General features: G+C 47.0%; 2 protein-coding genes across 10 annotated transcripts in view; both read right to left on the bottom strand.

Moving 5' to 3' along the window:
• Positions 1 to 3,266, bottom strand: part of mon2 (MON2 homolog, regulator of endosome-to-Golgi trafficking) — a 164,181-nt gene extending 160,915 nt beyond the window's left edge. For 2 of the 4 annotated variants that reach the window (XM_070900267.1, XM_070900268.1), the window contains exon 1: positions 3,005 to 3,266. In XM_070900267.1, coding sequence (XP_070756368.1) covers positions 3,005 to 3,112 — 108 coding nt within the window. In that variant the 5' untranslated portion in view covers positions 3,113 to 3,266. Of the gene's footprint in view, positions 1 to 2,997 lie in introns of all 4 variants that reach the window. The other 2 variants (XM_070900270.1, XM_070900269.1) reach the window with 2 other exon arrangements.
• Positions 3,267 to 19,655: 16,389 nt separating this feature from the next.
• The window catches only part of LOC139280663 (ubiquitin carboxyl-terminal hydrolase 15-like), a 146,391-nt gene continuing 142,703 nt past the window's right edge, over positions 19,656 to 23,343 (bottom strand). For all 6 annotated transcript variants that reach the window (XM_070900258.1, XM_070900259.1, XM_070900260.1 and 3 more), the window contains one exon: positions 19,656 to 22,072. In XM_070900258.1, the coding sequence (XP_070756359.1) occupies positions 21,896 to 22,072 (177 nt within the window). In that variant the 3' untranslated portion in view covers positions 19,656 to 21,895. The remainder of the gene's footprint in view (positions 22,073 to 23,343) is intronic.

The following is a 23,343-nucleotide window of genomic DNA, read 5'->3' as shown; positions in this document are numbered from 1 at the left end:
CCCCCCCCCCCACACTCTCTTCCCCCCGCCACACTCTCTCTTCCCCCCGCCACACTCTCTCTTCCCCCCCCCACACTCTCTCTTCCCCCCCCCACACTCTCTCTTCCCCCCCCCACACTCTCTCTTCCCCCCCCCACACTCTCTCTTCCCCCCCCCCACACTCTCTTCTTCCCCCCCCCACACTCTCTCTTCCCCCCCCCCACACTCTCTCTTCCCCCCCCCCACACTCTCTCTTCCCCCCCCCCACACTCTCTCTTCCCCCCCCCCACACTCTCTCTTCCCCCCCCCACACTCTCTCTTCCCCCCCCCCCACACTCTCTCTTCCCCCCCCCCCCACACTCTCTCTTCCCCCCCCCCCCCACACTCTCTCTCTTCCCCCCCCCCACACTCTCTCTCTCTCTCTTCCCCCCCCCACACTCTCTCTCTCTCTTCCCCCCCCCCACACTCTCTCTCTCTCTTCCCCCCCCCCCCACACTCTCTCTTCCCCCCCCACACTCTCTCTCCCCCCCCCCCCCGCACACACTCTCTCTCTCTCTCTCTCTCTCTCTCTCTCTCCCCCCCCACACTCTCTCTCTCCCCCCCCCCCACACACACTCTCTCTCTCTCTCTCTCTCCCCACACACTCTCTCTCTCTCCCCCCCCCCACACCCACACTCTCTCTCTCTCTCTCTCTCTCCCCCCCACACACACTCTCTCTCTCTCTCTCTCCCCCCCCCACACACACTCTTCCCCCCCCACACACACTCTCTCTCCCTCTCTCTCTCCCACACACTCTCTCTCTCTCTTCCCCCCCACACTCTCTCTCCCTCTCTCTCTTCCCCCCCACACACTCTCTCTCTCTCTCTTCCCCCCCACTCACTCTCTCTTCCCCCCCACACACTCTCCCTCCCTTCCCCCCCCCCACTCTCCCTCCCTTTCCCCCCCCCCACTCTCCCTCCCTTTCCCCCCCCCCACTCTCCCTCCCTTCCCCCCCCCACTCTCCCTCCCTTCCCCCCCCCCCGCACACTCTCTCTCTCTCTCTCTCTCTCTCTCTTCCCCCCCCCACACTCTCTCTCTCTCTTTCCCCCCCCCACACTCTCTCGCTCTCTTCCCCCCCCACACTCTCTCTCTCTCTCTCTCTCTCTCTTCCCCCCCCACACTCTCTCTCTCTCTCTCTCTTTCCCCCCCCCCCCACACTCTCTCTCTCCCCCCCCCCCACACTCTCTCTCTCCCCCCCCCCACACTCTCTCTCTCCCCCACCCCCACACTCTCTCTCTCCCCCACCCCCACACTCTCTCTCTCCCCCACCCCCACACTCTCTCTCTCCCCCACCCCCACACTCTCTCTCTCCCCCACCCCCACACTCACTCTCTCTCTCTCTCTTCCCACCCCCACACACTCTCTCTCTCCCCTCCCCCCCACACTCACTCTCTCTCTCTCTTTCCCCCCCCCCACACTCTCTCTCTCTCTTCCCCCCCCCCACACTCTCTCTCTCTCTCTTCCCCCCCCCCCACACACTCTCTCTCTCTTTCTTCCCCCCCCCACACACTCTCTCCCCCCCCCACACACTCTCTCCCCCCCCCCCACACACTCTCTTCCCCCCCCCACACACTCTCTTCCCCCCCCACACACTCTTCCCCCCCCCACACACACTCTCCCCCCCCCCACACACACACTCTCCCCCCCCCACACACACTCTCTCCCCCCCACACACACACTCTCTCCCCCCCCACACACACTTCTCCCCCCCCACACACACTCTCCCCCCCCCCCCACACACTCTCTCTCCCCCCCCCACACACTCTCTCCCCCCCCCCCACACACTCTCCCCCCCCCACACTCTCCCCCCCCCCCCACACACTCTCTCTCCCCCCCCCCACACACTCTCTCCCCCCCCCCCACACACTCTCTCTCCCCCCCCCCACACTCTCTCCTCTCCCCCCCCCCCCACACACTCTCTCTCCCCCCCCCCACATACTCTCTCTCCCCCCCCCACATACTCTCTCTCTCCCCCCCCCACATACTCTCTCTCTCCCCCCCCACATACTCTCTCTCTCTCCCCCCCCACATACTCTCTCTCTCTCCCCCCCCACACACCTCTCTCTCTCCCCCCCCACACACTCTCTCTCTCCCCCCCCACACACTCTCTCTCTCCCCCCCCACACACTCTCTCTCTCCCCCCCCCACACACTCTCTCTCTCCCCCCCCCCACACACACTCTCTCTCCCCCCCCCACACACACTCTCTCTCCCCCCCCACACACACTCTCTCTCCCCCCCCACACACACTCTCTCTCTCCCCCCCCCCCACACACACTCTCTCTCTCCCCCCCCCCCACACACACTCTCTCTCCCCCCCCCACACACACACTCTCTCTTCTCCCCCCCCCCCACACACACTCTCTCTCTCCCCCCCCCCACACACACTCTCTCTCTCCCCCCCACACACACACTCTCTCTCTCCCCCCCCCCCACACACACTCTCTCTCCCCCCCCCCACACACACTCTCTCTCCCCCCCCCCCACACACACTCTCTCTCCCCCCCCCCACACACACTCTCTCTCCCCCCCCCACACACACACACTCTCTCTCCCCCCCCCCCCCACACACTCTCTCTCTCCCCCCCCCCCCACACACACTCTCTCTCTCCCCCCCCCCCACACACACTCTCTCTCTCTCTCTCTCTCCCCCCCCCACACCCACACACACACACTCTCTCTCTCTCTCTCTCTCCCCCCCACACACACTCTCTCTCTCTCTCTCTCTCCCCCACACACACACTCTTCCCCCCCCACACACACTCTTCCCCCCCCACACACACTCTCTCTCCTTCGCCCACACACACTCTCTCTCTCTCTCCCACACACTCTCTCTCTCTCTCTCTCCCACACACTCTCTCTCTCTCTCTCTCCCACACACTCTCTCTCTCTCTCCCACACACTCTCTCCCACACACTCTCTCTCTCTCTCTCTCTCTGTCCCTCACACTCTCCCTCTCCCCATCCCTCAGGCCCCGCACCTCTCACCTCCTTCACGGGGGGGAATTTCTTCCTGCAGTCCTGTGACAGGCTCCTCAGGTCGCTCTGCATGTTTTCCAGCAGCTTCTTCACGGCCTCGGGCGACGAGGTGGACATTTTCCTTATGGCAGGCCGGCGGCCACTTCCGCCGCCCGGAGCCCCGCCGCTGGCAGCGTTCAAATTAAAACAAGAATAAAAATAATAAAATCCGCCGCTGCACCGCCAGAGTCAGGCCCCGGCTCGCTCCCACAAGCCTTCGCGCCGCCGACACGTCCCCGCACTTCCGTAAACAGAGGCAGAGCGGATGTGACGTTTTCGGCTCGGAGTCCTCCAGCCATAGCGCCACTTGTCGGGCCGGAGTCCTCCGGCCGCAGCGCCACCTCTCGGGTCGGAGTCCTCCAGCCGCAGCACCACCTGTCGGGCGGGAGTCCTCCAGCCGCAGCGCCACCTGTCGGGAGGGAGTCCTCCAGCCGCAGCGCCACCTGTCGGACCGGAGCTCCAATGCCACCCATCCCCGGAGAAGCGCCCCCTATAGAACAACCAATCCAGAGGGGTAAATTGCCTATTCTTAAAAAAATAAAAGACTTCCATTTTATAGCACCATTCATGACTACCAGACGTCTCTAATCATAGACCAGTCAGCCTGACCTCAGTAGTGGGTAAAATGATGGAATCAATTATTAAGGATGTCATAGCAGCGCATTTGGAAAGAGGTGACATGATAGGTCCAAGTCAGCATGGATTTGTGAAAGGGAAATCATGCTTGACCAATCTAATGGAATTTTTTGAGGATGTTTCCAGTAGAGTGGACAGGGGAGAACCAGTTGATGTGGTGTATTTGAACTTTCAGAAGGCTTTCGACAAGGTCCCACACAGGAGATTAATGTGCAAAGTTAGAGCACATGGGATTGGGGGTAGTGTGCTGACATGGATTGAGAACTGGTTGGCAGACAGGAAGCAAAGAGTAGGAGTAAATGGGTACTTTTCAGAATGGCAGGCAGTGACTAGTGGGGTACCGCAAGGTTCTGTGCTGGGGCCCCAGCTGTTTACATTGTACATTAAAGATTTAGACGAGGGGATTAAGTGTAGTATCTCCAAATTTGCGGATGACACTAAGTTGGGTGGCAGTGTGAGCTGCGAGGAGGATGCTATGAGGCTGCAGAGCGACTTGGATAGGTTAGGTGAGTGGGCAAATGCATGGCAGATGAAGTATAATGTGGATAAATGTGAGGTTATCCACTTTGGTGGTAAAAACAGAGAGACAGACTATTATCTGAATGGTGACAGATTAGGAAAAGGGAAGGTGCAACGAGACCTGGGTGTCATGGTACATCAGTCATTGAAGGTTGGCATGCAGGTACAGCAGGTGGTTAAGAAAGCAAATGGCATGTTGGCGGTGATAGTGAGGGGATTTGAGTACGGGGCAGGGAGGTGTTACTACAGTTGTACAGGGCCTTGCTGAGGTCACACCTGGAGTATTGTGTACAGTTTTGGTCTCCTAACTTGAGGAAGGACATTCTTGCTATTGAGGGAGTGCAGCGAAGGTTCACCAGACTGCTTTCTGGGATGGCGGGACTGACATATCAAGAAAGACTGGGTCAACTGGGCTTGTATTCACTGGAGTTCAGAAGAATGAGAGGGGATCTCATAGAAATGTTTAAAATTCTGACGGGTTTAGACAGATTAGATGCAGGAAGAATGTTCCCAATGTTGGGGAAGTCCAGAACCAGTCTAAGGATAAGGGGTAAGCCATTTAGGACCGAGATGAGGAGAAACTTCTTCGCCCAGAGAGTGGTGAACCTGTGGAATTCTCTACCACAGAAAGTTGTTGAGGCCAATTCACTAAATATATTCAAAAAGGAGTTAGATGTAGTCCTTACTACTAGGGGGATCAAGGGGTATGGCGAGAAAGCAGGAATGGGGTACTGAAGTTGCATGTTCAGCCATGAACTCATTGAATGGTGGTGCAGGCTCGAAGGGCCGAATGGCCTACTCCTGCACCTATTTTCTATGTTTCTAAACGCTTTACAGCCAATGAAGTATTTTGGAGTGTAGTCACTGTTGTATTATGGGAAACGCGGCCAATTTGCGCACAGCGAGCTCCCACAAAAGCAATGTGATAATGACCAGATCATCTGTTGTTGTTATGTTGATTGAGGGATAAATATTGGCCAGGACACCAGGGACCCCTGCTCTTCTTCCAAATAATGCCATGGGATCTTTTACGTCCACCTGAGAGGGTGGATGGGGTCTCGATTTAACGTCTCATCCGGAAGACGGTAGCTCCGACAGTGCAGCACCACCTCAGTACTGCACTGGAGTGTCAGTCCAGATTTATGTGCTCGAGTTCCTGGAGTGGGACTTGAACCCACAACCTCCCGACTCAGAGGCGAGAGTGCTGCCCACTGAGCCACAGCTGGCATTGGGGGGCTGGGGAGCATGGGTTGCGGGGGAGGCCTCATGGGGGAAATTGGAGGTCTGGGGGTGTGGGTGGGGGGGGATTGGACGCCTTGTGGGTAGTCTCCAATTGTGAGGAGTTGGATCGCTGGATCCAGGAGTTCAGTGTAAAGACACTTGCTAGCCTCCTCGATCCAACGATCCTCGCCTTACTTTAGTTGGCAGGCTTCACAAGACCTGCAAAGTCCAACCCGCTACATTTAAATTCCAAAGGCTGGTTAGCATTATAATATTTAAATAGATGATCTGTTTCCTGGGAACAGGTTGCCCCCCCCCTACCATCTCTCCTCCGTTAAAACCGGAAGTGGATGGGTTTGGGTCGAGATTCAGATTTTAGCACTTCAACTTTCCATCCGACCCAAGCATGATTATTTTTTGGGAGTGGTTGAGGCGAATGAGACAGGAATAATAAACGATCTCCTAGTAAAAGATCCTCTCGGAATGAGTGATCACAGTATGGTTGAATTTGTAATACAGATTGAGGATGAGGAAGTAGTGTCTCAAACGAGCGTACTATGCTTAAACAAAGGGGACTACAGTGGGATGAGGGCAGAGTTGGCTAAAGTAGACTGGGAACACAAACTAAACGGTGGCACAATTGAGGAACTTTTAAGGAGCTCTTTCATCGTGCTCAACAAAAATATATTCCAGTGAAAAAGAAGGGCGGTAAGAAAGGGATAACCAGCCGTGGATAACCAAGGAAATAAAGGAGAGTATCAAATTAAAAACCAATGCGTATAAGGTGGCCAAGGTTAGTGGGAAACAAGAAGATTGGGAAAATTTCAAACGGCAGCAAAGAATGACTAAGAAAGCAATAAAAAAAGGAAAGATAGATTACGAAAGTAAACTTGCGCAAAACATAAAAACAGATAGTAAAAGCTTTTACCGATATATAAAACGGAAGAGAGTGACTAAAGTAAATGTTGTTCCCTTAGAAGATGAGAAGGGGGATTTAATAATGGGAAATGTGGAAATGGCTGAGACCTTAAACAATTATTTTGCTTCGGTCTTCACAGTGGAAGACACAAAAACCATCCCAAAAATTGCTGGTCACAGGAATGTGGGAAGGGAGGACCTTGAGACAATCACTATCACTAGGGAGGTAGTGCTGGACAGGCTAATGGGACTCAAGGTAGACAAGTCCCCTGGTCCTGATGAAATGCATCCCAGGGTATTAAAAGAGATGGCGGAAGTTATAGCAGATGCACTCGTTATAATCTACCAAAATTCTCTGGACTCTGGGGAGGTACCAGCGGATTGGAAAGCAGCTAATGTAACGCCTCTGTTTAAAAAAGGGGGCAGACAAAAGGCAGGTAACTATAGGCCGGTTAGTTTAACATCTGTAGTGGGGAAAATGCTTGAAACTATCATTAAGGAAGAAATAGCGGGACATCTAGATAGGAATAGTGCAATCAAGCAGACGCAGCATAGATTCATGAAGAGGAAATCATGTTTAACTAATTTACTGGAATTCTTTGAGGATATAACGAGCATGGTGGATAGAGATGTACCGATGGATGTGGTGTATTTAGATTTTCAAAAGGCATTCGATAAGGTGCCACATAAAAGGTTACTACAGAAGATAAAGGTACGCGGAGCCAGAGGAAATGTATTAGCATGGATAGAGAATTGGCTGACGAACAGAAAGCAGAGAGTAGGGATAAATGGGTCCTTTTCGGGTTGGAAATCGGTGGTTAGTGGTGTGCCACAGGGATCGGTGCTGGGACCACAACTGTTTACAATATACATAGATGACCTAGAAGAGGGGACAGAGTGTAGTGTAACAAAATTTGCAGATGACACAAAGATTAGTGGGAAAGCGGGTTGTGTAGAGGACACAGAAAGGCTGCAAAGAGATTTAGATAGTTTAAGCGAATGGGCTAAGGTTTGGCAGATGGAATACAATGTTGGAAAGTGTGAGGTCATCCACCTTGGGGAAAAAAACTGTAAAAGGGAATATTATTTGAATGGGGAGAAATTACAACATGCTGCGGTGCAGAGGGACCTGGGGGTCCTTGTGCATGAAACTCTTTTTGGAGTTTATCTGAAAACATAAAACATTAATCCGTGCCACCCGACCTGGATGACACACCAGACATTTACAAGGCCTCCTTGTGCATGAATCCCAAAAAGTTAATTTGCAGGTGCAGCAGGTAATCAGGAAGGCAAATAGAATGTTGGCCTTCATTGTGAGAGGGATGGAGTACAAAAGCAGGGAGGTCCTTCTGCAACTGTATAGGGTATTGGTGAGGCCGCACCTGGAGTACTGCGTGCAGTTTTGGTCACCTTACTTAAGGAAGGATATACTAGCTTTGGAGGGGGTACAGAGACGATTCACTAGGCTGATTCCGGAGATGAGGGGGTTGCCTTATGATGATAGATTGAGTAGACTGGGTCTTTACTTGTTGGAGTTCAGAAGGATGAGGGGTGATCTTATCGAAACATTTAAAATAATGAAAGGGATAGACAGGATAGAGGCAGAGAGGTTGTTTCCACTGGTCGGGGAGACTAGAACTCTGGGGCACAGCCTCAAAATACAGGGGAGCCAATTTAAAACCGAGTTGAGAAGGAATTTCTTCTCCCAGAGGGTTGTGAATCTGTGGAATTCTCTGCCCAAGGAAGCAGTTGAGGCTAGCTCTTTGAATGTATTCAAGTCACAGATAGATAGATTTTTAACCAATAAGGGAATTAAGGGTTACGGGGAGAGGGCGGGTAAGTGGAGCTGAGTCCATGGCCAGATCAGCCATGATCTTGTTGAATGGCGGAGCAGGCTCGAGGGGCTAGATGGCCTACTCCTGTTCCTAATTCTTATGTTCTTATGTTCTTATGAATAGCATAGATGCATTTAAGGGAAAGCTGGACAAGCACATGCGAGAGAAAGGAATAGAAGGATATGTTGTTGAGGTTAGATGAAGAAGATGGGAGGAGGCCAGTGTGGAGCATAGACACTAGCATGAACCTGTTGGGCTGAATGGCCTGTTTCTGTGCTGTAAATACTTTGTAACGTCTCAGGTCAATGACCTTTCATCAGACTAGAAGAAGTTAGAGATTTAACAGTTTATAAACAAGTAAAGAGCCAGGAAAAGTCTGGGGTACAGGGGCTGCTGGGGAGGAGGTAGGGCAGGAGTGACTAAATGACAAAAGGGATAATAGTGCAATTCCCGAGAGGGAGAGTGGCAAGGGGGGGGGCTGGGGTTGTGGGGGAGAGGTGGTTGGTGGTAATGGGATAATGCAGAAGCAAAAGATGCATCCAGAGGAGCAATAAGTGGCAACAGCAGAACCATTGCCAGCACCTGCTGTCTGAGAAAATGATTATGATCTGAATTTGTCGAATGTATAGTTGAGACCAGAAGGTTGTAAGGTGCCTAATCGAAAGTTGAAGTGCTGTTCTTCAAGCTTGGAGTAAATTGCACAATCCTGCATTATGATCTATAGTTGGTGTGCACACTGGGGTTGCCTATCCGCCTGCATTGTCCTACAGTCTCCAGGAATTAGAGATTAATCTCCTGGATACTGCTGCGAACAATACATGGGAGAGAAATCATAGGGGCATGTGTTTTTTTTTTCATCTTCTTTGAATACTTTTTTTATTAGTTCTAAAAATATTGGAGATGGAGGAAAAGGCAGTTTCCTGGGTGGGGCAGTTGGAGGGTGAAGTTTTCAAGACATTAAGAGGAACTGATTGGGTGGATAGCGAGAAACTATTTTCGCAGGTTGAGGATTCTAGGACTAGGGGCATAGTCTAAAAATTAGAGCCAGGAGTGAAATTAGGAAATACTTCTACACGCAAAGGGTGATAGAAGTTTGGAACTCTCTTCCGCAAACAGCAATTGATGTTAGATCAATTGTTAATTTTAAATCGGAGATTGATAGCTTTTTGTTAACCAAAGGTATTAAGGGATATGGGGCAAAGGCGGGTATAAGGAGTTAGGTCGCAGATCAGCCATGATCTCATTGAATAGCGGAACAGGCTCAAGGGGCTGAATGGCCTCCTCCTGTTCCTATGGTCCTATGAAGGCAGGAGGTCATATGATGAAAACTCCAGGAATTTGTCCAACAAGAGTTGGTAACCCTGTGTCCGATGCAGAGTCACTGAAGGGCATAGAGGAAACAAAAGGGCAAGAGGCATGAGGTGGTTGGAACACCATCTCCTCAAAGTCACACACCATCCTCTCTGGGACATGTAATCACCGTTTCTTTATCATGGCTGAAGTCGCATTTATATATCATCTTATAACATAGAAAAATGTCCCAAAGTGCTTCACAGGGGCATGAGCAAGAAAATACACACTGAGCTAGAGGAGGACATTTTTGGTTTTGAGGAGCATCTCACATGTAGCAGAGGGAGGTTGAGAATCAGGAGGTAAAGGAAGTGATTGCCCGAACATGGCACCTCGATGGCTGGAGGCACAGCTGCCAATGGGGTTACACAAGAGGCCAAAACCACGGGAATGAATGCTTGGGGGGAGTTGCAGGGTTGAAAAAGGCTACAGAGATAGGTAGGAGCAAGGCCATGAAGAGATTTAAACACAAGGAGGAGAATGTTAAATTTGTGGCATTGTGGTACTGGGAACCATTTAAGTCAGCGAGGACAGGGTTGTGAGATAAGATATGGGCAGCAGAGTTTTGCATGAGCTGAAATATGCAGAGGGTGGAGGATGGGATGCATTGGAATAATTGAGTCTCGAGGTGACAAAGGCATGGACGAGGGTTTCAGCGGCACATGGGCTGAGATATGGCAGGAGGTGGGTGATGTTACGGAGGTGGAAGTAGGTGATCTTTGTGATGGAAAGGATATGGGTTTGGAAGCTCAGCTTAGGCTCAGATGTGATGCTGGAGTTGCAAGCAGGCTATTTCAACCTGACAGTGGCTGGGGAGTGGTATGGAATCAGTGGCAAGGGTTTGGAGTTTGTGACGGGGATCAAAGTTGATGGCTTTGGTCTTCCCAATATTTAACTGGATTAAATTGCCACTCGTCCAAGACTGGATGTCAGCCAACACGATAGCAGTGCAGGGGTCAAGAGAGGTGTTGGAGAGGTAGAGTTGGGTGTCATCAGTTTGCATATGAAATCTGACCCTATGTCTGGGAAAATGTCGCTGAGGGGCATGTGGATGAGAAAGAGAAGGGCCAAAGAAAGATTTTTGGTGGGTGGATACCGGACGTAACAATGCAGTGACAGGAAGCGAAGCCATTGCTGGAGATACTCTGGCTACAATCAGATAGGTTAGAGTGGAAGCAAATGACCTGGACAATGAAGAAGAGAGAAGCTTTGAAGGAGGATGCTGTGGTTAACCATTTCAACAGCTGCAGAGAAGATAAGGAAGGCATGGTTGGAATATTGCAACATGGTCACAGTCACAGAGAATGTAATTTGTGACTTTTATTCAACTGCTTCGTTCTGTGGCAAGGGCAGAACTGATTGGAGAGATTCAAACATATTCAAGGACTTTGGAGAGGACAGTAAGATTAGAGATGAGGCAGTAGCTTGTAAAGACAGAGATCGAGGGTGGGTTTTTTGAGGAAATTAGTTTTGAAAGGGAGGGGGGACAATGCCTGAGGACAGAGAACAATTTACAATGTTAGTTACCATGGGCGTCAGGAAGGGAAGTTAGGTGGTCTGCAATGCAGTGGGAAAGGGGTCAAGGGAGCAGGGAGTGGGTCTGAAGGTTGAACTTGGAGATAGAATGAAGGTAGATAAGAGAGAAACAGGTGCAGCCACATCTCTTGAGCAAATTTTAAAAACATTTCTGAATCTATTCCCTCAAAAGAGTGAGATACGGTTGTTGTGTCACCTCTCATAGTCAATGTCTTTGTCAGTGACATGTTGTACGGCATCATAAGGAACAGTGTCAGAGGGCTGAATTTTCCATGGTGGTAGCGGGCGCGGGTTGGGTGGGAACGTTTTTTTTACACAGCTGGTCAGGAATCCGCTGTCAACTCGTTCCCACGCGCCTTTCCCCCAGGCACGTCTGTCATCGTCAGCTGACCTGATCTGCAGCGGCAGGGGATCCAATTGAAATAATTATGGGCCACTTTACAAGCACTTAAGAGGTTTTTCTCCCCTACTTTTTAAATTTCCCTGCAGGGCCACAGGATTCACGCAGCTCGGGAACCACATCTGTCAACCTGAGGCGGGAGGTCAGTGGTCATTGCTCCAGCTGATTACTTGACAGCATGGAAAACAAACCAAAATAAAGACATGTTAATTACATCAGCTTATAGATTGATGGAAATTTTGTTCTACTTGAAAAGCTACTGTTAAATGTAAATTTTTCACTGGCCATTCTCGGCTATTGCCTTTTAACTGAACAGTAATTGCAGTGATATGATCTGCACTATAAAAAATGACATCCATTTAAATATATTTGTGTGTTGTTTCTGGTTAGGTTTTTCTCACAGTATACTGTGATTGTCCAGTTACACATTAAATCAAGTCATCAACCATAACAATTTCATTCTCATCCACTGGTTCAATTTGCTTTTAGTCCCTGAATATGACTAATTTAATTTTTCAGTCTGAGACATTAGGGTGAATTTTTGCAGAGGTTCTCTCACTTGTCCATTATTAACTTCAACAGAAGAGCTGCAGAAATCCCAGAAACACATTGCAAGCACAACTTACACTGTTTGTCAGGGATTCCACAGCTCTTCTGCTAAACTTGCATAAGATTGTAAATCCACACATTTATAATTATGTTTAAAATCAGCTTAATTTTATATATTAACTATACACACACATCTTTTATTTGTATCAGTTACCGATACAAAAGTCTATAGATTTGTGACTAAAGCACCAATAACTTCCCAATTAATGTACTTTTAAAATTATGTTCTTGATCGTATTTGTAGATGGCATATTACTTTCAGAAAATTTAAATAAAATTATCAGTCACTCATGTATAATTTTTGTTATATAATTGTACAGTAAAGATTCAACATCCGCTATATTAGATTAAACTTCAAATGGAATGTGGCCAGTGTCCCTTTAAGCATCCTGGCTGAAAACACGTCATGAGTGACGTCACCAGACCCGTTCCATCTCATTGGGCCGGGTAACGTGCTGGATGGGCTTAATGGGCCCCATTAAGGTAAGTTCATGTTCTACAACAGGATGGAGCCAGCAGCAGGGTCTCGACCTACCACGGATGCCAAGGGAGTCAAGGGTTATGGGGAGCGGGCAGGGAAGTGGCTTTGAGGCCAAGATCATATCAGCCATGATCTTATTGAATGACGGAGCAGGCTCGATGGGCCAAATGGCCTACTCCTGCTCCTATTTCTTATGTTCTTATGAAACCGGTTGCACCAGACCCGCTCAGGTAGGCAAAATTTCGGTCAGAGTGTCTGTCCCTGGTATTTCTGAAAGTGTTATGCACGTGAGCAGATCGAATGCTAAATATAGAGACCCTACATGGAACAGAATTGAGGTGTGGTGAAAGAAAAAGATTTGGGTATTATATTGCATCACTCTCTAGAGGTTCATGGCCAATCCCCTGATGCCACAGCACTAGCAGCCAGGAGCTTAGGTTGCATTCACAGGACTATTCACGACAAAACAAAACATACCATTTCGTCCTTGAACAAGACCTTGGTTCAGCTTCAGTTAGAAATTTGTGCCCAGCTTTGGTCTCTAGACATGGTGGGGGATATTGGTGCTTTGGAAAATGGACAGAGGAGGCCACAAGATTAATTCCTAGTTTAAAACACCTTAGTACCCCAGATAGGCTCAAAGAGCTGAGACTGTGTACTTTCGAAAAGCATAGATGCAGAAGCCATTTGTTCGAGGTTTATGAAATAACGAAGGGATTAGATTGTTTCTGTGCACTAATTATTTAAACTGGATAGGTTAGATAGAACCAGGGTCATGTTTACAAGTTATTAAAGGCAGAACTAGGTTGAGTGGTAGACAATATCCCTGCACTGCCCATGCACGAAAGTTTACATTGAAAAGGCTCGTCCCAGGCTGCGGGGGACCAGCAGAGAAGTGCAGTTGTGTACCTTAGTGGGAATGTTGGTATTCGGCAATGTTCCTGTCATTTGGGGGGTAGGGGAGGCTGCGTGGTCCCTTCAACGGGCTGCGTAGCCCATTCAAATTCCCGCTCCTGCAGTTTTCCCTATTGCAAAGCCGCCTTGTGGCCTGCACTGGGGCTCCAGATAGCTGCGCGGCCATTAAAGGGAAGGTTGGTGTTAGGTGATCCTTCTTTTCTCAGTGAATCTGTTGAACAGATTTCTGGCTTGTGTGGTGAATGCTGATTTGTTGCATCCATTCAAGTGAGAGCTGCACCTGTTTCTGGTTGGGGCGGAGACCACCTCGTACAAACAGTAAGCTTCCTGTAATACAAACCAGGGTCAATGTGATCTCCTGGACCTCGTGTCGATCACCTAAAGGGGTCATGGAGGAATTTTCCAGGTCCGCCCCAATTGACCTGGTTTTTAACCTGGTTTTCCGCCTCTCCCAGGAGATCACATGACTTCGGGTGGAGTGTCTGTTACCGTAATGCATAAAGCATCACAACAGGGACAGATTAGATGACCGGTTGGTCTATTCCTGTCCATTTTTGTATGTACATATGTGTAATATATGTGGACTTGTATTTACTCTGTACAGCCACCAGAGGGCTCATTCCCCAGAGTCCCAAGGGATCCCATAATCCCTTGGAAGTACAGGTATTTAAGAAGGCTTCACAGTTGGAGAGGCACTCTGGAGACCTGCAATAAAATTCTAAGGTCACACTTTACTTTGAGCTCACAGTGTTCAGTCCGACTCTTTCTCCATACACTACAATATGTATACAAGTTTCAGCTCTAAGCTGCGAGACAAATCTCTGGCAAAAACATCCCAAGGAACCTCACAGAACATAAGCAGAACAGACACCAATCCAAAGAAGGACAAATTAGGAGAGGTGACCAAAAGCTTGGTCAAAGCAGTGGGTTTTAAGATGGAAGGGAAGAAGGCAGAGGGATTTAGGGTGGGAATTCCAGAGTGTAGATCCTTTATCAGAACAATAATCCCTCGCATATCCAAAAACATCTTTATTGTAAACTCGGATATACGAAGCGGCCGTTGAGATAGAATTGACTACAAGTACATTGTTTTATAATTATATACTCATAAACCTCAAACAATACAAATCTGAAGACATTTCTTGAGTTTCTCAGTAAATATTCACTTGTTATTCAATATATACCGAAATCAAATCATTCACATTTACTGGATTGTGTATCAATACATATGCAGAACACCTTATATGCGCAAAGAGACACATATTTTAAAATGTCGAAGAAACTAATGTGAATCATGACTGATAGGTTGGCAATTTTGTTTTGTGCTAATTATAACTACCACTGGCATAGAAAGGTACTAGACAAATGAATCATCGGTACTAGGCAAATTAATCATGCACCTCTAAGCCGAGATAATTATTTGTCCCTTCAAGAAGCTTTTTCAAGAATAGGCCAGTTGACAAGACTGAGATTTTACAGAGCTGTTAATAAGGGGACCAGTGTTTATCACCACAATTATTGATTTTAATGTTGCTGCCTGTTGTGAACAGATTTACAAGCAAACCAAGGCTATTTGCAAAGCTAAAGATTTGATCCCAGCAGCTAACATGTAAATGTCCTCTACATTGGGGAGACCAAGCGCAGATTAGGTGATCAGTTTGCTGAACACTTCCGTTCAGTCCGCAAGCTTGCCATTTTAATTCCCCACCCCACTCCCAGTCTAGCCTCTCTATCCTTGGCCTTCTACTTTTCCAATGAAGCTCGAGGAACAGAACCTCATCTTTCTGCTTGGCACTTTACAGCCTTCTGGCCTTAACATTGAGTCTAACAACTTTAGACCTTAACCACCGCTCCCACTTGCTCTTGGACAGTAGATGTTGGTAATGGAGGAAGGTTGCACCAAAGTCATGGGGGGGGGGGGGGGGGGAGAAATCCCCTATCGGTACACATCCAGTGGGTTGGTCTACACTCCTGGGCCTACCTGCCTTTCTTCTGCCACATTCTCAGGCCATGGCAACCCTCTTCACTTTGCCAGATTTTCTATCTTCCTCCTCTGCTTTAACCATTTACATCTCTGCTGGACCCATCTTTTGTTTCTAAATTTGTCTCAGCACCTCCTTTTGCCTTGCCCGATCATCCCTTTTGTCATTTAATCACTCCCGCCCTCCCCCATCACAGACTTTGTTCTTTTCCTGCTCCACTTTCCCCTGACACTCTATTTGCTCAAAGGCCGTTCATCTCTTAGCATCTTTCAGTTCTGATGAAAGGCTATCAACCTGAAACATTAACTCTGCCCGACACGCTGAGTGTCTACAGCATTCTCGGTATCCGCAGTCATTTGCTTCTGTTACTTTACTGAACTGTCATTTATTAAACCAGTCAGCAAAACCAACTCCCTAAAAAAATATCGTTTCCAATACACTCGGTGCACTTTCAGAATCGTTAAAATCCCAATAAATTATCACGGGAACACGGAATATACTGGGAACTATATTTTACAGGAGAGTAGGACTGGTTGGATAGCTCTTTCAGAGAGCCGGCAAAGGTATGTTGGGCCGAATGGCCTCCTTCTGTGCTGTATGATTCTATGACCTGGGATCATTGTAAACCCAAACGGAAAGATTGATGAATAATTTGTTCAGGTTTGAACCTTGTTCTTTTACTGGTCGAAGTTCAGGGCATTCACCGATGTGCAACCTGCCATGACATTGCCGAATGTGTGCGAGACCCACATTAGCCAGATGTCAGGACGTTTCTAATCCAGAATAATCTGCAAAATACTTTCTGTCCTTATGTTGCATGATAAACAGGGTTGGTAACCAGAGGAGACAGATTTATGATAATTGCCAAGAGAGCCAGAGGGGCGATGAGGATTAAAAAAAAACTCAGCGAGTTATGATCTGGAATGCACTGCCTGAAAGGGTGGTGGAAGCAGATTCAATAGTGACTTTCAATAGGGAGTGTACTTGAAAAGGAAACATTTGCAGGACTGTAGGGAAAGAGCAGGGGAAGTGGGACTAATTGCATAGCTCAAAGAGCCAGCACAAGCCCGATGGGCTGAATGGCCTCCTTCCGTATTGTATCATTGATTTTTCTTCTCTCCATTTATTGGAAAAGTCGCTGCATTAATTTCAATCACTTACAGCAGTATATACTTGGGAGTGCAAAAATTAACAAAACAGTATTTAGCACAAGCATGGTCCTATTCACTGTTGTGGGGAGACAAAGTACTTCTTCACAAGGGAGAAAAAGCCACCTCTGGGCAGCTTTCACTCCGCCTATAGTAGAAACATAGAAAATAGGTGCAGGAGTAGGCCATTCAATGAGTTCATGGCTGAACATGCAACTTCAGTACCCCATTCCTGCTTTCTCACCATACCCCTTGATCCCCCTAGTAGTAAGGACTTCATCTAACTCCATTTTGAATATATTTAGTGAATTGGCCTCAACAACTTTCTGTGGTAGAGAATTCCACAGGTTCACCACTCTCTGGGTGAAGAAGTTTCTCCTCATCTCAGTCCTAAATGGCTTACCCCTTATCCTTAGACTGTGACCCCTGGTTCTGGACTTCCCCAACATTGGGAACATTCTTCCTGCATCTAACCTGTCTAAACCCATCAAAATTTTAAACGTTTCTATGAGGTCCCCTCTCATTCTTCTGAACTCCAGTGAATACAAGCCCAGTTGATCCAGTCTTTCTTGATAGGTCAGTCCTTCCATCCCGGGAATCAGTCTGGTGAACCTTCGCTGCACTCCATCAATAGCAAGAATGTCCTTCCTGAGGTTCAGAGACCAAAACTGTACACAATATTCCAGGTGTGGCCTCACCAAGGCCCTGTACAACTGTAGCAACACCTCCCTGCCCCTGTACTCAAATCCCCTCGCTATGAAGGCCAACATGCAATTTGCTTTCTTAACCGCCTGCTGTACCTGCATGCCAACCTTCAATGACTAATGTACCATGACACCCAGGTCTCGTTGCACCTCCCCTTTTCCTAATCTGTCACCATTCAGATAAGTCTGTCTCTCTGTTTTTACCACCAAAGTGGATAACCTCACATTTATCCACATTATACTTCATCTGCCATGCATTTCCCCACTCACCTAACTTATAGCATCCTCCTCGCAGCTCACACTGCCACCCAACTTAGTGTCATCCGCAAATTTGGAGATACTACATTTAATCCCCTCGTCTAAATCATTAATGTACAGTGTAAACAGCTGAGGCCCCAGCACAGAACCTTGCGGTACCCCACTAGTCACTGCCTGCCATTCTGAAAAGTACCCATTTACTCCTACTCTTTGCTTCCTGTCTGCCAACCTGTTCTCAATCCATGTCAGCACACTACCCCCAATCCCATGTGCTTTAACTTTGCACATTAATCTCTTGTGTGGGACCTTGTCGAAAGCCTTCTGAAAGTCCAAATACACCACATCAACTGGTTCTCCCTTGTCCACTCTACTGGAAACATCCTCAAAAAATTCCAGAAGATTTGTCGAGCATGATTTCCCTTTCACAAATCTATGCTGACTTGGACCTATCATGTCACCTCTTTCCAAATGCACTGCTATGACATCCTTAATAATTGATTCCATCATTTTACCCACTACCGATGTCAGGCTGACTGGTCTATAATTCCGTTTTCTCTCTCCCTCCCTTTTTAAAAAGTGGGGTTACATTGGCTACCCTCGACTCCATAGGAACTGATCCAGAGTCAATGGAATGTTGGAAAATGACTGTCAATGCATCTGCTATTTCCAAGGCCACCTCCTTAAGTACTCTGGGATGCAGTCCATCAGGCCCTGGGGATTTATCGGCCTTCAATCCCATCAATTTCCCCAACACAATTTCCCGACTAATAAGGATTTCCCTCAGTTCCTCCTCCTTACTGGACCCTCTGACCCCTTTTATATCCGGAAGGTTGTTTGTGTCCTCCTTAGTGAATACCGAACCAAAGTACTTGTTCAATTGGTCCGCCATTTCTTTGTTCCCCGTTATGACTTCCCCTGATTCTGACTGCAGGGGACCTACATTTGTCGTTACTAACCTTTTTCTCTTTACATATCTATAGAAACTTTTGCAATCCGTCTTAATGTTCCCTGCAAGCTTCTTCTCATACTCCATTTTCCCTGCCCTATAGTAGCTGGTTAAGACAACCAAAAGCAGATGCCCGAGAGCAGATCACCCACACACCACCTTAGCTGCAATTACGGATGCCCTAGGTAATAGCGCGAACACAAGAGAGCCTGCCCCTCAGTAAAAAGATAAGTAAGCTTCTTAGGATGGATTCTGAAAGGCCATACCGGAAACATTAACCTATTTTTCTTTCAAGTGCCAACTGAGCCTTTTCAGGCTTCTCACCCCACCCTAGCTTCACATTGACTTCAACAAGTGGCTAACAATCACAGCCACTTTTTAAAAAATATCCTTTTCCACCTTTGCTAATGGACAAGCCTTCAACTTGTACACATTTCCTGTCCTGTCTCAATGCAGTAAACTGACCAATGGATGGCCAAATGATCCAGCTAAACAAAGGCAAACATTTTAATTTTAGTTTGGCGGTCACCCCATCCAATCGTTGACTGTGTACAAATGAGGTGCCCCAGCTTGTCTGGTAGCCGTGCGCTCATTTTGGGGGCGAAGTGATGCAGTTCTCCTATTCTGAAATCACTGGTGTAGCAGGCGGTTTGCTGCTCTGTTCATATTTTTGCCCATTGGAACAATTGAAGGTAGTGGCCTGTGTGGTTTGAAGGTCGTGGCCTGTGTGGTTTGAAGGTCTTGCTTGTTAAGGAGCTCCGCCAACCTTTGAGGTGGAAAGCAGCATCTCCAATCTTCTATACAGAAGCAAAATACTGCGGATGCTGAAATCTGGAATAAAAACAGAAAATGCTGGAAATCTCAGCAGGTCAGGCAGCATCTGTGGAGAGGAAGCAGAGTACGTTTCGTGTTGATGACCCTTCATCAGAACTCCAATCTTCTGAAAGGTTTATCCTTGGACCTCTGAATTGTGCAATTTCTACTGCGACGAACTTTCTTTCTCAAGTCAGAGATCGTAATTTGCGTAGATTTTAACCCTTCATAGGCACTCATTTACACGAACATGAGTTGCAATAAACAAGAGGATCCACACACTCATGTCAACACAATTCATTAAAACAGGATAGACTTCCAGCATACATTATCCTTCATGACTTGACGCATTTTGTTTCTATTTTTATTGATATGTAAGGATTACAATCATTGCATACACATGTTATGCTGTTTTATTTCAAAGTTTCCACAAGTATATTTCAACAATAAATTATCCGCTTAAGGACACATGGAGTGAGCAAATCGTTTAAGTATGAAACTTTGTAAACCTTCATTGAAAAACATTTTGTATCACCACACTATACCTGGCCATACCAGTGCAGTTTATTATCCCCAAAGTACCAGTGACAACTGAGTGACGCAGTACGCTTGGCACCATTATCAGGGCAGAGTGTAGTAGCTAAGGCCTTGTATAACTTGATTGTAAATTTATATAAAGAAACATGCAAGTTTCAAATGTTAAATCAAATGAAATGAAGTGCAGTCAAAATATTTACCTCAGACATGCTGGAGGTTTGGGACTTCCATTTTACAAAAAAAAGGGAAAAAATCAAAAAGGCAGCAAAGATATCGACAGTAAAACATCGAGAAATATCAGCACGAATATCAAGTTACTCAGCAAAGCCATTCTTGACATACTTAACTCATCTTGGCCTACTATAGTGTTTCTATGTCTTTAACTAGAACATCTCAATAAAATAATTTACCAAGTGTGCACTCACAGAGTGAACTTATTTATACAATACAACATTCAAATCCGTTTTTAAAGTCTGTGTTCATTTTTTTTCTCTTTTAAAAGTGAAGACCATCAATTCCTTTATTGGCAATGGGACACACAAAACAAATTAGGGTCGAGAAGAGCAATCCCTCAGCATTTTGTACCTTCTGCCAATGGGCAGCAATAAACCAAAAAGTAACCACATACACATCCTTTGAACTACATCAAAAGGAAAGCAGCAATTCAGAAAAATAAAAATTCAAAAATCCCACCCTAGCTGTTGGCAACCTGGCTCCTTAAATATGCCTCACTAATAAAATTCAACGCCATGTACCTAGGAATATATACAATCGGTTACTGCAACATGCAACTGATTACTGTACACAATTTAATATGCTGTAAGGCTATGGTGAATTCCAAAACGGAATTGAAATAAAATCAACCCACTTGCTCACTTGTTCGATCAAATTTGATGTCATTTATAGCTCGATTATAAGTTTTGAGCCTAGTTTTAATACACCATCAACTTAAGATACACGAAGATATTTACATTAGCCCCCTGGTCAGGTACCAAAAGTAAAATGTGCAAACCGAGTTTGCTGAACAAATGAAAACCATCCAGCGCATCAATTTAATCTGCTACGACATTCTATTTTTAACCCTGAGTACTGCAAGCTCCTTTGCAGTTTTGAAATACGTTCTCTGTCACAGAACACCTGCAGGAACGATTCTCTGTTCCCCTTCTAATGCTGCACCTCACAACTATTTGGAAAATAGAATTCGAGAAGTATAGTAGAACTGCTGAGCATTTCGAAATCTGTTTGATTCTTTTGAACGAACGCAATTGTGGTTTCCTTGGTTTTCTCAGTTCGGTGCAGAAATGCCACTGCAGTCCTCAAAGGGTTAAAGTAGAGTTTATAAACGCCCGTGCGTCAGTGTCGTGCACTGGCACAGTGCGGGAGCGTTCCACTCGGCCTGTCTGGGACAGCGGCCCATCACGGAGGCCGACTGCTGATGCTCAAGGGGAAGTTGGAAGTCCTTGCACAGCACTTGCAATCGGCAGTTTTGTCGCTAGGTTCTCAGTTTCGATGGCCCTTGCAAGGATTGTTTAAACAAAGGATGGTGGGAGGTTTGTCACTGAATCAGTGAAGCAGCTGTCCTTTCAGTTTAAGTGCTCATGTTCTCTATTGCTGAAGCAGGGCATGTAAATTGCACACTTTGCTACTTACTTTAGCTCACGGACACAAAATTCTAACAAAAATAAAAAATTTTGTTTGGGAAAACATTAGCTGGTACATTTTCAAAAACAAGAGAGAGGATTGCTGAAGGGGACCACTTAATTATTACTGCATATATTTAGTGTAAAGAACCTGCATACATCAGTAAGATAAATAGATTTCATGGATCATATACTGCAATTACCTTCTAATTGAGTTTCTAATACATTTCAGCTTCAAGTAATCACTTAAGTCTATCTCAACATGTTAAAATCCCAAATGGCTTTTTAGCTCGGGCTGATGTAGCACCTCTTTTCCAGATGATCTCTCGCTCTTAATTTTGTGGTCTGTTTCTAGCTTTCCAGTGTCTGGGCAGGAGTCTGCATTGGAGAGTTTCTACATGGCATCATGTGTGTCAGTTTGTGTGCATGCAGTTTTCATTCTCTACATCATTCTCGTTACAGTCCTCTTCACTCTCCCGCGGGACGCCTGAAGCAGCAGCTTCCTTCTTCAAGCTGTGATCGTGTGCAAAAAAACCCGTCCCGCTGATTGTGTCTCGTCTCTGGTAGAAGAGAACGTAAGCTGCTTTGGACTGTTGGAATGAAAAGGAACAGAGGATAATTTATTAGTAGGTGTCGGTTCACAGCAAACTCAGTTACCACAATTTCCTGAACGCATTTCAGTAGAACCTTTGCTATTTCATACTTAGAAACATAGAAATCTACAGCGCAGAAGGAGGCCATTTCTGCCCATCGTGTCCGTGCCGGCCGACAAAGAGCCACACGGCTTTCAGCCAGCAGCCCTGAACAATGGCGGAAAGGTAAAGAGCATCCGGCCCAACCAGTTCGCCCCACACAACTGCGACACCCCTTGCACCGAAACAGTCTATGCTCCACCCCAACCGGAGCTATGTGATCTCCTGGGAGAGGCAAAAAAAATTTAAAAACGCAGGCCAATTGGGGGAAAAAAATCTGGGAAAATTTGTTACAGAATAAAATAGAGCTGACACAACTGCCACCATCATTAGTGCAATAAAGAAAAAAGAAAAAGAAAGAAGGAAAGAAATATTTGCAATTATAATAGTGCCGTACACGATTACCGGACGTCTCAAAGCGTTTTACAGCCAATAAAGTAATTTTGGAGTGCAGTCACTGTTGTAATGTGGGAAACGCGGCAGCCAATTTGCGCACAGCAAGCTCCCAAAAACAGCAATGTGACCATGACCAGATAATCTATTTTGATGTCGATTGAGGGATAAATATTGGCCGGGTCACCGGGGATAGCTCCCCTGCTCTTCTTCAAAATAGTGCCATGGGATCTTTTACGTCCACCTAAGAGAGCAGACGGGGCATCGGTTTAACATCTCATCCGAAAGACGGCACCTCCGACATGGCCGCAATCCCTCAGCACTGCACTGGAATGTCAGACTAGATTTATGTGCTCAAGTCTCTGGAGTGGGACTTGAACTCACAACTTTCTGACTCAGAGGCGAGTGTCCTACCCACTGAGCCACAGCTGATAATGGCCCAGGTTTGAATCCAACCACGACGAACATTCAAACACTATTTTGTTTTACTAAGTCCAGCTGGTTTTTAAGATGAGGGAGTGCTCTACCTTTGGATGGGAGTGGAATAATCTCGGGGACATCCAACCTGCTCCAAAGATCAACCTTCCTTCCAGCTAACGAGTAAGCCACCCACAGACCCAATTCCCTTCATTATAAACTGGCAGCACAAGAACTGCAGCTACCTTACAAATCAGAAAATGGCTCAGTGGTGACACTTTCACTCAAGAGTCAAAAGGTCATGGGTCCACTCCGGTCCAGATATTTGAGCACCTAATCCTGATCATTGCAGTACTGAG

This window comes from Pristiophorus japonicus, chromosome 15 (assembly GCF_044704955.1).
Source record: "Pristiophorus japonicus isolate sPriJap1 chromosome 15, sPriJap1.hap1, whole genome shotgun sequence".
NCBI lineage: Eukaryota > Metazoa > Chordata > Chondrichthyes > Pristiophoridae > Pristiophorus > Pristiophorus japonicus.
Note: the sequence above shows the minus strand (reverse complement) of the source record. Positions and strands in the feature narration are given on the sequence as shown.